The sequence below is a fragment of the Oryctolagus cuniculus genome, chromosome 15 (assembly GCF_051225735.1).
Source record: "Oryctolagus cuniculus isolate XC-2025 breed Fujian yellow rabbit chromosome 15, ASM5122573v1, whole genome shotgun sequence".
NCBI classification, from domain to species: domain Eukaryota; kingdom Metazoa; phylum Chordata; class Mammalia; order Lagomorpha; family Leporidae; genus Oryctolagus; species Oryctolagus cuniculus.
The window spans coordinates 60,474,274-60,487,002 of NC_142881.1; the positions used below are offsets into that span (position 1 = coordinate 60,474,274).

General features: G+C 42.6%; 1 protein-coding gene across 23 annotated transcripts in view; it reads left to right on the top strand.

Moving 5' to 3' along the window:
* The window catches only part of DDX50 (DExD-box helicase 50), a 46,132-nt gene extending 33,574 nt beyond the window's left edge, over positions 1 to 12,558 (top strand). For 19 of the 23 annotated variants that reach the window (XM_070057770.2, XM_070057771.2, XM_002718449.6 and 16 more), the window contains 7 exons: positions 1,310 to 1,471; positions 1,853 to 1,972; positions 2,728 to 2,801; positions 3,026 to 3,185; positions 7,363 to 7,497; positions 8,971 to 9,015; positions 12,061 to 12,558. In XM_070057770.2, coding sequence (XP_069913871.2) covers positions 1,310 to 1,471; positions 1,853 to 1,972; positions 2,728 to 2,801; positions 3,026 to 3,185; positions 7,363 to 7,497; positions 8,971 to 9,015; positions 12,061 to 12,339 — 975 coding nt within the window. In that variant the 3' untranslated portion in view covers positions 12,340 to 12,558. The remainder of the gene's footprint in view (positions 1 to 1,309; positions 1,472 to 1,852; positions 1,973 to 2,727; positions 2,802 to 3,025; positions 3,186 to 7,362; positions 7,498 to 8,970; positions 9,016 to 12,060) is intronic. The other 4 variants (XR_016222226.1, XR_016222227.1, XR_016222228.1 and 1 more) reach the window with 1 other exon arrangement.
* Positions 12,559 to 12,729: the final 171 nt, after the last annotated feature.

Consider the following 12,729-nt stretch of genomic DNA (forward strand, 5'->3'; position numbering starts at 1 on the left):
TTCATTATAAATAAATATATAAATTATAGTATATGCTAATATATAAGTAATATAAAATAGCTGATAGAATATGCACTAGGAGCCTGTGCTGTGGTGTAATGGGTAAAGCTGCTGCATGCAGTGCTAGCATCCCATATGGGTACCGGTTTGAGTCCCGGCTGCTTCACTTCCGATCCAGCTTTCCCTGCTGTCGCCTGGGAAAGCCGTAGAAGATGGCCTAAGTCCTTGGGCCTCTGCACCCACGTGGGAGACCCTGAAGAAACTCCTGGCTTTGGATTGGCACAGCTCTGGCCATTGTGGCCATCTGGGGAGTGAACCAGCAGATGGAAGACTTCTATCTTTCTCTCTCTCTCTCTCTCTCTCTCTGCTCCTCTGTAATTCTGCCTTTCAAATAAATAAATCTTCAAAAAAAATGTGCACCAAAGTGTGAATTAGTTCTGAGAGGTTGGTTGGTATTAGAGAAACATGTACATTTTATTAAATATTTTGTGTCTGATGTTTTAAAAGACTATAAGCAGGGCCAGCACTGTGGTGCAGTGGGTTAGTCTTTTGCCTGCGGCACCGGCATACCATATGGGCACTGGTTCTAGTCCTGGCTGCTCCTCTTTCGATCCAGCTCTCTGCTGGGGCCTGAGAAAGCAGTGGAAGATAGGCCAGATGCTTGGGCCCCTGCACCTGCATGGGAGACCCAGAGGAAGCTTCTGGCTCCTGGCTTCGGATCAGCAGAGCTTAAGCTGTTGCATCCAATTGGGGAGTTCACCAGCCAATAGAAGATCTCTTCTTTCTCTCTGTTTCTTTGCCTATCCTTCTCTCTCTGTGTAACTCTGACTTTCAAATAAATAAAGACAGTAAGCATGCATCATTAAAATTATCAGGAAACAAGAAGATTAAAAAACAATGCAGGGGCCGGTGCTATGGCGCAGCAGGTTCAAGCCCTGGCCTGAAGCGCCAGCATCCCATATGGGTGCTGGTTCTAGTCCCAGCTGCTCCTCTTCCGATCCAGCTCTCTGCTATGGCCTGGGATGGCAGTGGAAGATGGCCCAAGTCTTTGGGCCCCTGCACCCACATGGGAGACCAGGAAGAAGCTCCTGGCTCCTGGCTTCGGATCAGTGCAGCTCCGGCCATTGTGGCCATCTGGGGAGTGAACAAATGGATGAAGAACTCTCTGTCTCGACCTCTCTCTATAAATCTGTCTTTCAAATAAATAAAATCTTTTAAAAAATGCATAAAGAGCATGACTGTATAGTGTTACTGTGTTATTTGCAAGTATGAGCTATTCACACTTAATTTCTCCCCTCTTTTCAAATAGAATGCCCAGTGTTTACATGGGGACATTGCACAGTCACAGAGAGAAATTACTCTGAAAGGCTTCAGAGAAGGTAGTTTTAAAGTTCTGGTGGCAACCAATGTGGCTGCCCGTGGTTTGGACATTCCTGAGGTTGACCTCGTGATTCAAAGTTCTCCTCCACAGGTAGGAAATGGGATTTGGTTTGGGGAAGATAAGAGTAACTTTAAAAATTCCTATTTTATTGACACAGAATTGCTTGATATGTGAAAAATATGTCATTTTTTCTTACTCTAAGGCTATTGTTTATTAGTGTGGTGTTAAATTGGTCAGCATGTGGTGGCTTTGCAAATGATTAACCTCATTGTTTGGTGCTGAAACAGAGCAATAAAATCATGCAAAGGAAGAAGAAAGTACTCTGGTGTAAGGTGAATAAAAACCTTTGCCCTAAAATACAGCTGTGTAAATTCATTGGGATGTTGAAAAGTACATGCAACAGGATTGAAATAAAAATGTTATTACTGTTATTAGCAAATTTTGAAAAAGTATTACCACTTCTGTTTTTAGGATGTTGAGTCCTATATCCATCGCTCTGGACGCACAGGTAGAGCTGGCCGGACAGGGATTTGCATATGTTTTTATCAACCAAGAGAAAGAGGTCAACTAAGATATGTGGAACAAAAAGCAGTAAGTAGAGTTAAATTATTTCAGTCTTGTTATCTAATTGGTCTCTCAGAAGATAACTCATTTTCTATTCTCATAACTTTTCTCAATGTAAACAGCATTTGGATATGAAGCTTGTGGAGAGCTAAATTTATGTCAGCTACAAGACTGTTTTAATACAGCTTTTGTTGCGAAGACAGAAGAACTTATTTTCTCATTTTTCCCTTGAATTCCTCCCTTGATACTAAAATTAGAAGTGCACTGTGATTTCAGTAATTCATGGTCCAGCTCATAGACGGGGTGGCTGTGACACAGTTTTGGTGTAGTTAAGATATGTTACATAATGGTACATAACAGTACTTAATGGTACAGTGGCCAATTTATGTAAGAAATTAAACATTTTCTGTGGTCTAGATTTTTGAAGTATTTCACATTTTTCATATTTTTGACTTTTTTATATGCTATTTCATATACTTTATAAAATGAGATGTGGTAATAAGGAAAAAGTTGATAAATTTAAACATCTTTTTCTTCTTTAGCATCAGCTTTGTTTTGCAAGTGAAATTCCATGATTTTAACTAAGGAAAAATTGAAAAAAAAATTTCTTTTTTGGAATTTTGGAATAAATCAGTGATTTATTAGAAAAAGCAGATCTTTTGTTGTCTGCTAGGGCTTGGAAATCTTTAAATCCAAGAAGTGGAAATTCAACAAACTATATTAACTTAGGAATTACTTGTGAAGACTTCCATTTTTCTTTAATGTAATTCTTTCATTTTCAGGGAATTACTTTTAAACGTGTAGGTGTTCCTTCTACAATGGATTTAGTTAAATCTAAAAGCATGGATGCCATCAGGTATGCTTTCTGAACTTGCTGAATAATATTTTCTTTTGTGTTAGGCTATTCATCTTTAAGCTCTCCTAGTTCATATATCAGAAAATTTTAATCACCAGTTTTACCAGCGACATTTAGTTTTATTAAAATACAAAACGTTACTCTTTTCCCATTCGTTCTCTTGTTATTGTTTTTTTTTTTTTGCTGTGTCTTGACCAAGGACATTTATTATTTTTAAACCATAGGTCTCTGGCTTCTGTCTCTTATGCTGCTGTGGATTTTTTCCGACCATCAGCCCAGAGACTGATAGAAGAGAAAGGGGCAGTGGATGCACTGGCTGCAGCATTAGCCCACATTTCTGGTGCATCAAGCTTTGAACCACGATCTTTGATCACTTCTGATAAGGTAGAAATCTGTGAGGAAATTGTATGTGGTTGTTAAAAAGTCAAAATTGAACCATTGCAGATACTGTAGAGTGAATTACTGAGTACTGAATTTAATCTCTTCAATATACTTTGCTTGTTATGCAGAAAAAAACTGTTTTGCTCTGCTCTGTTTAGAAATTAGGCTTCCCATTTTCTCTAGCCCCTCAATAAATGCCTTTTTATAAAAAAAAAAAAAAAAAGATTTATTTGAAAGGCAGAGTGAGGGAGAGCAAAGAGATAGATATCTTCCATTCACTGGTTCACTCCTCAGATGCCCACAACAGCTTTGGGGTTGGGCCAAAGCCAAGAGCCAGGAACTCCATCTGTGTCTCCCATGGGGTTGCAGGAGCCCCAGTGTCTGGGCCATCCTTCACTGTCTTCCAGATGCATTAGCAGGAAGCTGAAATAGAAGTGGAGTAGCTGGGACTCTAACTCCTAACTCTGATATGGGAAACAGGCATCCCAAGTGGTGGCTTACCCCACTGCACCCCAACACCTACCCCCAAGAAATGCTTTTTGACAGCTAGCTCCTCCAAATTTTCAGGCCTATAGAAAAATTGAAAAAAGAGGGTAATAAATAACCATATGCTTCCACCTAGATTTAACAACTGTTAATATTCTGCATTTGCTTTTTATTTTCATTTGTACTTTTTCTTCTAAACCATTTGAAAGTAGGTTAAAACATCACAGCCTGATCCTTAAATATTTCAGTACTCATCCTCTAAGAATAAGTATATTCTCCTCCATAATCACGGACCCATAATCTCATCTGTGAAAATTGATTTATAATTCTGTATCATCTAATGTAGTCCGTATTCAGATTTGCCTCATTGAGGCTGGTGCTGTGGCGTAGTGGGTAAAACCTCCACCTGCAGTGCCAACACCCCATATGGGCACCGGTTCAAGTCTTGGCTACTCCACTTCTGATCCAGCTCTCTGCTATTGCCTGGGAAAGCAGTGGAAGATGGCCTAAGTCCTTGTGGCCTTGCACCCATGTGGGAGACCTGGAAGAAGTTCCCAGCTCCTGGCTTCAGATCGGCATAGCTCCAGCCGTTGCGGCCATCTGGGGAGTGAACTAGCGAATGGAAGACCTCTCTTTCTCTCTCTGCCTCTCCTTCTATCTCTGTGTAATGCTTTCAAATAAATAAATAAATCTTTAAAAAAATGAAGATTCATTTATTTGAAAGGAAGAGTTACAGAGAGGCAGATGTCTTCCACCCACTGGTTTACTTCCCAGATGGCCTCAATGGCTGGAGCTGTGCTGATCAGGAGCCAGAAGCTTCTTCCGGGTCTCCCACGCGGGTGCAGGGGCCCAAGCACTTGGGCCATCTTCTACTGCTTCCCCAGGTCACAGCAGAGAGCTGGATCCTAAGTGGAGCAGCCAGGACTTGAATTGGTGCCCATATGGGATGCTGGCACTGCAGGCGGCAGTTTTACCCGCTACGCCACAGCGCTGGCCCCATAAATAAATCTTTAAACAAACAAACAAACAAACAGATTTGCCTCATAATCCGAAAAGTATCTATCTGGAGAGAAAAATAAAAAATTCTTTCTGGCCGGCGCCGCGGCTCACTAGGCTAATCCTCCGCCTAGCGGCGCCGGCACACCGGGTTCTAGTCCCGGTCGGGGCGCCGGATTCTGTCCCGGTTGTCCCTCTTCCAAGCCAGCCCTCTGCTGTGGCCAGGGAGTGCAGTGGAGGATGGCCCAGGTGCTTGGGCCCTGCACCCCATGGGAGACCAGGAAAAGCACCTGGCTCCTGGCTCCTGCCATCGGATCAGCGCAGTGCGCCGGCCGCAGCGCGCCGGCCGTAGCGGCCATTGGAGGGTGAACCAACGGCAAAGGAAGACCTTTCTCTCTGTCTTTCTCTCTCACTGTCCACTCTGCCTGTCAAAAATAAAAAAAAAAAAAAAAAAAAAAAATTCTTTCTTTGCACAGTATTGTGCTAGTTGAAACTTGTATACCAGAACCTACTCTTCATTTTGTAGCTTGCTACAGACCCATGCCAAGTAAGAACTAGACTATGCATTTAATACGGTAGCTGGCAAAGTAAGAACTGCATGTATGTGTGGAGGGGTATCTGTGTGCACATGCATTTTTGTAACACCATCTGACCAGGCCACTAGAAGGTTGTTATCAGATGTCAACACATACCACACCAAGTCTACAAGTAATTAAAATTACTTGGGTACAAGCAAGGAGACACTCATCAGTGGGAGAGTTCTCTGATGTCTGGGTAGAGAATGAGAAAGAGCCTGGTCCTGGGGATCTCGATCAGATAAGAGACTGCTGACAGGTTTTTGAACAACCATTGTGCAGACTAATTTTGAGCAGCCCATTGGGAGTAGGGAGCAAAAGGGGCAGAGCAGCTTAACTTACATGGAAGTTATTTGGTGTAGCACAAATGAGTGCAGCTGACTGGTCTCCCTGGCAGGTCATTAATAGTTTAGCCAGGCCGGCGCCGCGGCTCAATAGGCTAATCATCCGCCTTGCGGCGCTGGCACACCGGGTTCTAGTCCCGGTCGGGGCACCGGATTCTGTCCCGGTTGCCCCTCTTCCTGTCCAGCTCTGCTGTGGCCCGGGAAGGCAGTGGAGGATGGCCCAAGTGCTTGGGCCCTGCACCCACCTGGGAGACCAGGAGAAGCACCTGGCTCCTGGCTTCGGATCAGCGTGGTGTGCCGGCCACAGCGCGCTGGCAGCAGCGGCCATTGGAGGGTGAACCAACGGTAAAAGGAAGACCTTTCTCTCTGTCTCTCTCTCTCACTGTCCACTCTGCCTGTCCAAAAAAAAAAAAAAAAGGCTAATAGTTTCGCCAAATATCATTGTACTGGGAGTAACTTATTATACCCATCTCTCTTGCCATACACACACACACACGGATCAAGGTCCAAATAAGGTTGTGTTTGGTTTTCGGATTTTTTCAGTCTGTAACTGAAAATTTTTATTTTTCATTGCATTGATTTTTTGTGTGTATGTGTGAAAAGTCTAGGTAAGCTGTCTACTAGAATACTTCACCTGTATTTTTCTGAATTTATTTTCTTAGTGCATCATTTACTTTTGCCTTTATCCAGAATCTTTCCTATAAGCTGGAAGCAGTGTCAGAAGTTGATTTTATATTCAGGTTAAATTTTTTGGCAAGAGTACTTCATTCATATTTTGTACTTTTTTTTTTTTTTTTTTTTTTTTAAGAGTTAAGATCTGAATGTGGGCAGTCTTGCACCTTGACCTCTTTTTTTTTAAGATTTATTTGAGGCCGTCACTGCAGCTCAATAGGCTAATCCTCCACCTGCGGCGCTGGCACACCGGGTTCTAGTCCCGGTTAGGGTGTTGCATTCTGTCCTGGTCGCCCCTCTTCCAGTCCAGCTCTCTGCTGTGGCCCGAGAGTGCAGTGGAGAATGGCCCAGGTCCTTGGGGCCTGCACCCACATGGGAGACCAGGAGAAGCACCTGGCTCCTGGCTTCGGATCAGCGCAGTGCACTGGCCACAGTGTGCTTACCGCAGCGGCCATTGGAGGGTGAACCAATGGTAAAGGAAGACCTTTCTCTCTGTCTCTCTCACTGTTCACTCTCCCTGTCAAAAAAAAAAAAAAAAAAAAAAAAACTTAATACACCACACCGCCGATCTCCAAAATGTAGTTGCAAAGAAGTTATTTCTTTAGTGGCTATGTTATGCCATTGGCTTATAAGAAGTACACAGTTAAGTTATGAAGGTCGGGGCTGGTGCTGTGGTGCAGTGGGTTAACACTCTAGCCTGAAGTGCTGGCATCCCTTATGGGCGCCAGTTTGAGACCTGGCTGCTCTACTTCCAATCCAGCTCTCTGCTATGGCCTGGGCAAGCAGTAGAAGATGGCCCAAGTTCTTGGGCCCCTGCACCTGCGTGGGAGATTTGGAAGAAGCTCCTGGCTCCTGGCTTCAGATCAGCACAGCTCCAGCCATTGTGGCCATTGTGGCCAATTGGAGAGTGAACCATCAGATAGAAGACCTCTCTCTCTCTCTCACTCCTCTCTCTCTCTCTCTCTCTCTCTCTCTCTTCTCTCTCTCTGTGTAACTCTGACTTTCAAATAAATAAATAAATCTTAAAAAAAAAAAGTCATGAAGGTCTATAGCCATTGTCCTGCTGCTGCTGCTATTTTCTAAATATAATGTGACTTTATTCCTTAGGGGTTTGTGACCATGACTCTGGAAAGCCCTGAAGAAATACAGGATGTCAGCTCTGCGTGGAAAGAGCTTAACAGAAAGCTGAGTAGCAATGCTGTGTCCCAAGTTACCAGAATGTGCCTCCTGAAAGGAAATATGGTAGGCTTTTCTAGAAAAAAGGTCTTTTAATCAACAAATTTAAAAAAATCTTTTTAATCAACTACCTCAAACATTTATAAAGACTGGAAAATTTTGTACCTCCTTTTTATTTATTTTTTTTTTTGAAGTCTAATGGGATGACTAATACTGCTTTCTTTATGTGTTAGTTTGTTTCCAGTTATAAATTTGGGTGTTATGTAAACAGTCTGACCTTAGAGCTGGAAGTCATTCTGCTTGGTTTCACTATTTAATACTCAGGTTATCTAAGTTTCTGCTTTTGTGTATATATTATGTGTGGCTGTATATTTATGCTCCAAGACTAAGTAACTAATGCTTGGAAGAGTTACATGGCTCTATAATTTAGAGAACATGTATTATTGTTTGTTAAGTGGCTGTTGTTGATTGTTAATGAGGGTAATAGTATGAATTAATTGAGGTATTTTAATATTTATTTAACAGTTGATACTCTATAATCTTAGTGACTAGGATTTCTTCTTTTGGATTTGAGAGATGTTATATTTATTCATCTAATCTACTACATAGATTAATTCTAGAATAGAATTTATTAACTAGATTGTGTATTGCAGATAATCATTTGTCTCAAAGTGTCTTATTACTTACCTTGAAAAAAGATTTGAGGCAAGTATGAGACAAATATACACATTCAAAAAAAAGTAGAGAAGAGGGAAAGTATTACAGTATGCACAGGCCAAACTAGTAGTTGTACTTGAATATTAAATAAACTTCCAGTGTATTGGCAGCCAAGATCAAAGAGGAGATATCCTCAGTTCTCTCAACCTCGTTATCTGATAAACACTGAAGCTCTTCAGGAGAGAAACTTTCTGACACTGAAGTTTTAAAGGAATGTATTATAAGAATGATTCTATAAGGGATTTTTTTTTTTTTTTACTTATTTGACAGAGTTAGACAGTGAGACAGAAAGGTCTTCCTTCCATTGGTTCACCCCCTACATGGCCACTACGGCCGGTGCTGTGCCATTCCGAAGCCAGGAGCCAGGTGCTTCCTCCTGGTCTCCCACGTGGGTGCATGTGCCCAGTCACCTTGGCCATCCTCCACTGCCTTCCTGGGCCACAGCAGAGAGCTGGACTGGAAGAAGAGTAGCCGGGACTAGAACCTGGTGCCCCTATGGGATGCCAGCGCCGCAGGCAGAGGATTAGCCAAGTGAGCCACGGCACCAGCCCCTTATAAGGGATTTTATAGTGTTTACAAAAACTTCTACTAGAGAGTAGATTCTTATTCACTGTAGTTAATCATTAGATACTATGGTGTTACTTTTCAGATTTAGAAAAATATATTAAGCTCCACTCTGTCAGGCTTTGATAGTTTATCTATTTTGATCCTCTCTGCAATCATGGGACAAATCTAATCCTTTCATTAAAGCCTAATTTACCAGCAAATATTAGTTTATTGATAAACAATTAACTTTCAAATAAAAATATTTTTTTCTTTTAGGGTGTTTGCTTTGATGTTCCTACAATCGAGTCAGAAAGTTTACAGGTATTTTAAAAATTTTATTTTTTAAAGTATGTTTCTCTAAAAGATAATGTCTTTTATTTATTTATTTATTTGAAAAAGAGAGAGGTGGGGGAGAGAAAGATCTTCCATCTGCTAGTTCACTCCCTATATGGCTACACCAGCCAGGGCTGAGCCAGGCAGAAGCCAGGAGCTTAATCTAGATCTCCTATGTGGGTGACACAGATCCAAGCGCTGGGCCATCTTTTGCTGCATTTCCCAGGCCATTAGCAGGAAGCTAGATTGGAAATGGAGCAGCAGGACATGACCTGGCACCTGTATGATATGCCAGTGTCATAGAAGGTAGCTTTACCCACTATGCCACAATACCATCCTCCAAAATGATAGAATATTATAATAACCCTGATGTGCCTATTACCAAGCTCCTGATTCCAGCTTCCTGCCAAAGTACACCCTGGAAGTAGTAGTTGATGGCTCAAGTAGTTGAGTCCCTGCCACCACACTTGGGATCTGAATTGAGTTCCTGGCACCTGGCTTCAGCCTGACCTGGTCCTAGCTGTTGCAGGTGTTTGGCAAGTGAGCCAGCAGATGAGAGACCTCTGTCTGCCATTCTTTCTCTTTCAATAAGTAAATAAATCAATAAAAACTTTTAAAATTTTTACTTTTCCTACAAAAGAAACAGGTTGTCCACTAGATTTCTATAGTGAAGAGTTTATTGATCCCTGTACACACACACACACACACACACACAAATATTTTGAAATAAGAATCGGATTAGTTCTTTTTCTGAGGTCTTTTTTTTTTTTTTTTTTTAAAGATTGTTTATTTGAAAGGCAGAGTTACAAAGAGAGAAGGAGAGAAAGAGAGAAAGTGGTTTTCCATCCACTGGTTCACTCCCCAGATGGCCCTTGATGGCTGGAGCCAGGAACCTGGAACTCCATCCAGGTCTCCTATATGGGTGGCAAGGGCCCAAGAACTTGGGCCGTCTCCCACTGCTTTCCCAGGCATATTAACAGGGAGCTGGATTGGAAGTGGAACAGCTGAGACTCAAACCTGTGCCAATATGGGATGCTGATATCTGAGGTGGTGGCTTTACCCTCCTCACCAAAACACAGGCCATCCCCTCCGAGGTCCTTTTAAAAATTTATAACATATTGTAGACAGTTATTTTTTTAAAGATATTTATTTATTTATTTGAAAGAGTTACACAGAGAGAGGAGAGGCAGAGAGAGAGAGGTTTTCCATCCGATGGTTCACTCCCCAGATGGCTACAATGGCCGGAGCTGTGCCGACCTGAACCCAGGAGCTTCTTCCACTGCTTTCCCAGGCCAAAGCAGAGAGCTGGACAGGAAGTGGAGCAGCTGGGTCTCGAACCAGTGTCCATATGGGATGTCGGCACTTCAGGCCAGGGCGTTAACCCACTGCGCCACAGTGCCGCCCCCCCCCCCCTTTTTTTTTTTTAAGATTTATTTATTTGAAAGGCAGAGTCACAAAGAAGCAGAGAAAGAGAGGTCTTCCATTTGCTAGTTCACTCCCCAGATGGCCACAACTGCCAGAGCTGGGCCAGTCTGAATCCGGGAGCCAGGAGCTTCCAGGTCTCCCACATGGGTGCAGGGGCCCAAGCACCTGGGCCATCTTTTACTGCTTTCCCAGGCCACAGCAGAGAGCTGGATCGGAAGAGGAGCAGCCAGGACTCAAAGCAGCACCCAAATGGGATGCTGGCACTGCAGGCAGCGGCTTTACATGCTGTGCCTCATGTTTTTCTTTTAAGATGAACGTTTTAGGGTGACTGTGTAGCCAAAGGTTTGTGGTTGTTTTGTTTAGTTTAGTTAATGGAGTACCTGCCATGTTTAGACTTTGTAAAAAAAATTATATCTTATTTGTATTTGAGAGGCAGAGAGTGAGACAGAGCTGCTGGTTTACTCCCTAAAGGCTGAAGCATTGGGCTGAAGCTGTGATCTCAAGCCATTTTTTTTTTTTAAGTTACTTCATTTATTTGAAAGAGTTACAGAGAGAGGTAGAGACAGAGTCTGCCATCCGCTGGTTCACTCCCCAGATGGCCGTAACGGCAGAGCTGTGTCATTCTGAAGCCAGGAGCTTCTTTTGGGTCTCCCACACGGGTGCAGAGGCCCAAGGATCCGGGCCATCTTCCACTGCTATCCCGGGCCATACCAGAGAGCTGGATCAGAAGAGGAGCAGGGGGACTAGAACCAGCGCCCATATGGGATACCAGCACTTCAGGCCAGGGCTTTAACCCGCTGTGCCACAGCACCAACCCCTGAAGCTGGGATCTCAATCCTTGTCTTCCACACGGGTGGCAGAGACACAGCTACTTAAGCCATCACTACTGCTTCCCAGGATCTGCATTAGCAGGAAGCTGGAGTCAGGGGCTTGACCTGGGAATTGAACCTAGGCACTCTAATATGAGATGCAGACATCTTAACTGCTAGGCTAAATACCTGCCCTGGTTTGTACATTTTTAAGATTTTGGTCACTAATGGTATGTGTGGGTATTTATTGCTTCCCATTCTTACGAACAAGGTATCTGATTACCAGTTTTCCTTGACAACTCATGATCGTAATGAACAGCAGTTGATCTAGCAAGACAGAACACATTGATGTTCTTATAAGCTGCTGATTTGTGTCCTGGATTTTACTCCATTACTAAATTGTTTCCAATGGCTATGTTGTTTATTCTCTGGCATCCGCTCTCTACTTTATGCTCTTGTCTATAATTGCTGAAAAAATGTACCACTTATTAATTGTCTATCTGCTACGTGCTGAGAAACCAGAGAGTGCTCTCTTCCAGAAGTATAAACTGGATGAATTTAGAATCTTGAAATGAGCCTCACTGTCTCTACTGAGACTAAAAGTTAGTGAATGAGCTTTAAACATGCTTTCATTTTATTTATTTTCTGGCTTCTGTTTTTGTCCCAGACACTTTGGATTTAATGGGATGGCTTTTTTAGCTAATAGATAATGACTGTGAGAGGGGCATTTCCTTTACTCATGTGCTTGCTTATGGAATCTGTTTTGCATTTATATTAACCCTTAAAATTTCCCTAACAGGCAGAGTGGCATGATTCAGACTGGATCCTCTCAGTACCAGCCAAATTACCTGAAATTGAAGAATATTATGATGGAAACACATCCTCTAATTCGAGACAGAGGAGTGGCTGGTCAAGTGGCCGGTCAGGCCGATCGGGTGGTCGATCAGGTGGTCGATCAGGTGGCCGGTCAGGTAGACAGGGTCGACAGGGGAGTCGGTCAGGAAGTCGACAAGATGGCCGAAGACGAGGTGGGAGAAATCGATCAAGAAGTGGGGGCCACAAACGGAATTTTGACTGAGTATTTGATAATCTGCCAGTGTGAGCTTGTGTATTTCTGCCTAATCATGTACATTATCCACCAAAAATTAGGTCATCATAGTTGAAGTGTATGTGTCTGCTATTTGCAAAGAAGTTGGTCGTATTTTTTTAAAAAGTATTTCACAAGAATGGTCGTAAACATATCTACTTATCCAGATATACCTTTGAATAAAAAAATTCCTTTTATTGTCTCTTTTCATTGTGCCTTAAGAATTTTCTAACTGTAGTCTTAAAATTTCCTAAAATTTGACAGTCAAATTAATTTTGCTAAAGTCACTCACATTTTACAAAATATGGTGTATTTATATTCAGATCATTCCTTTCATAGGTAATATCTTAGAACATGAAATCTTGTCTACATTAAAGGCTG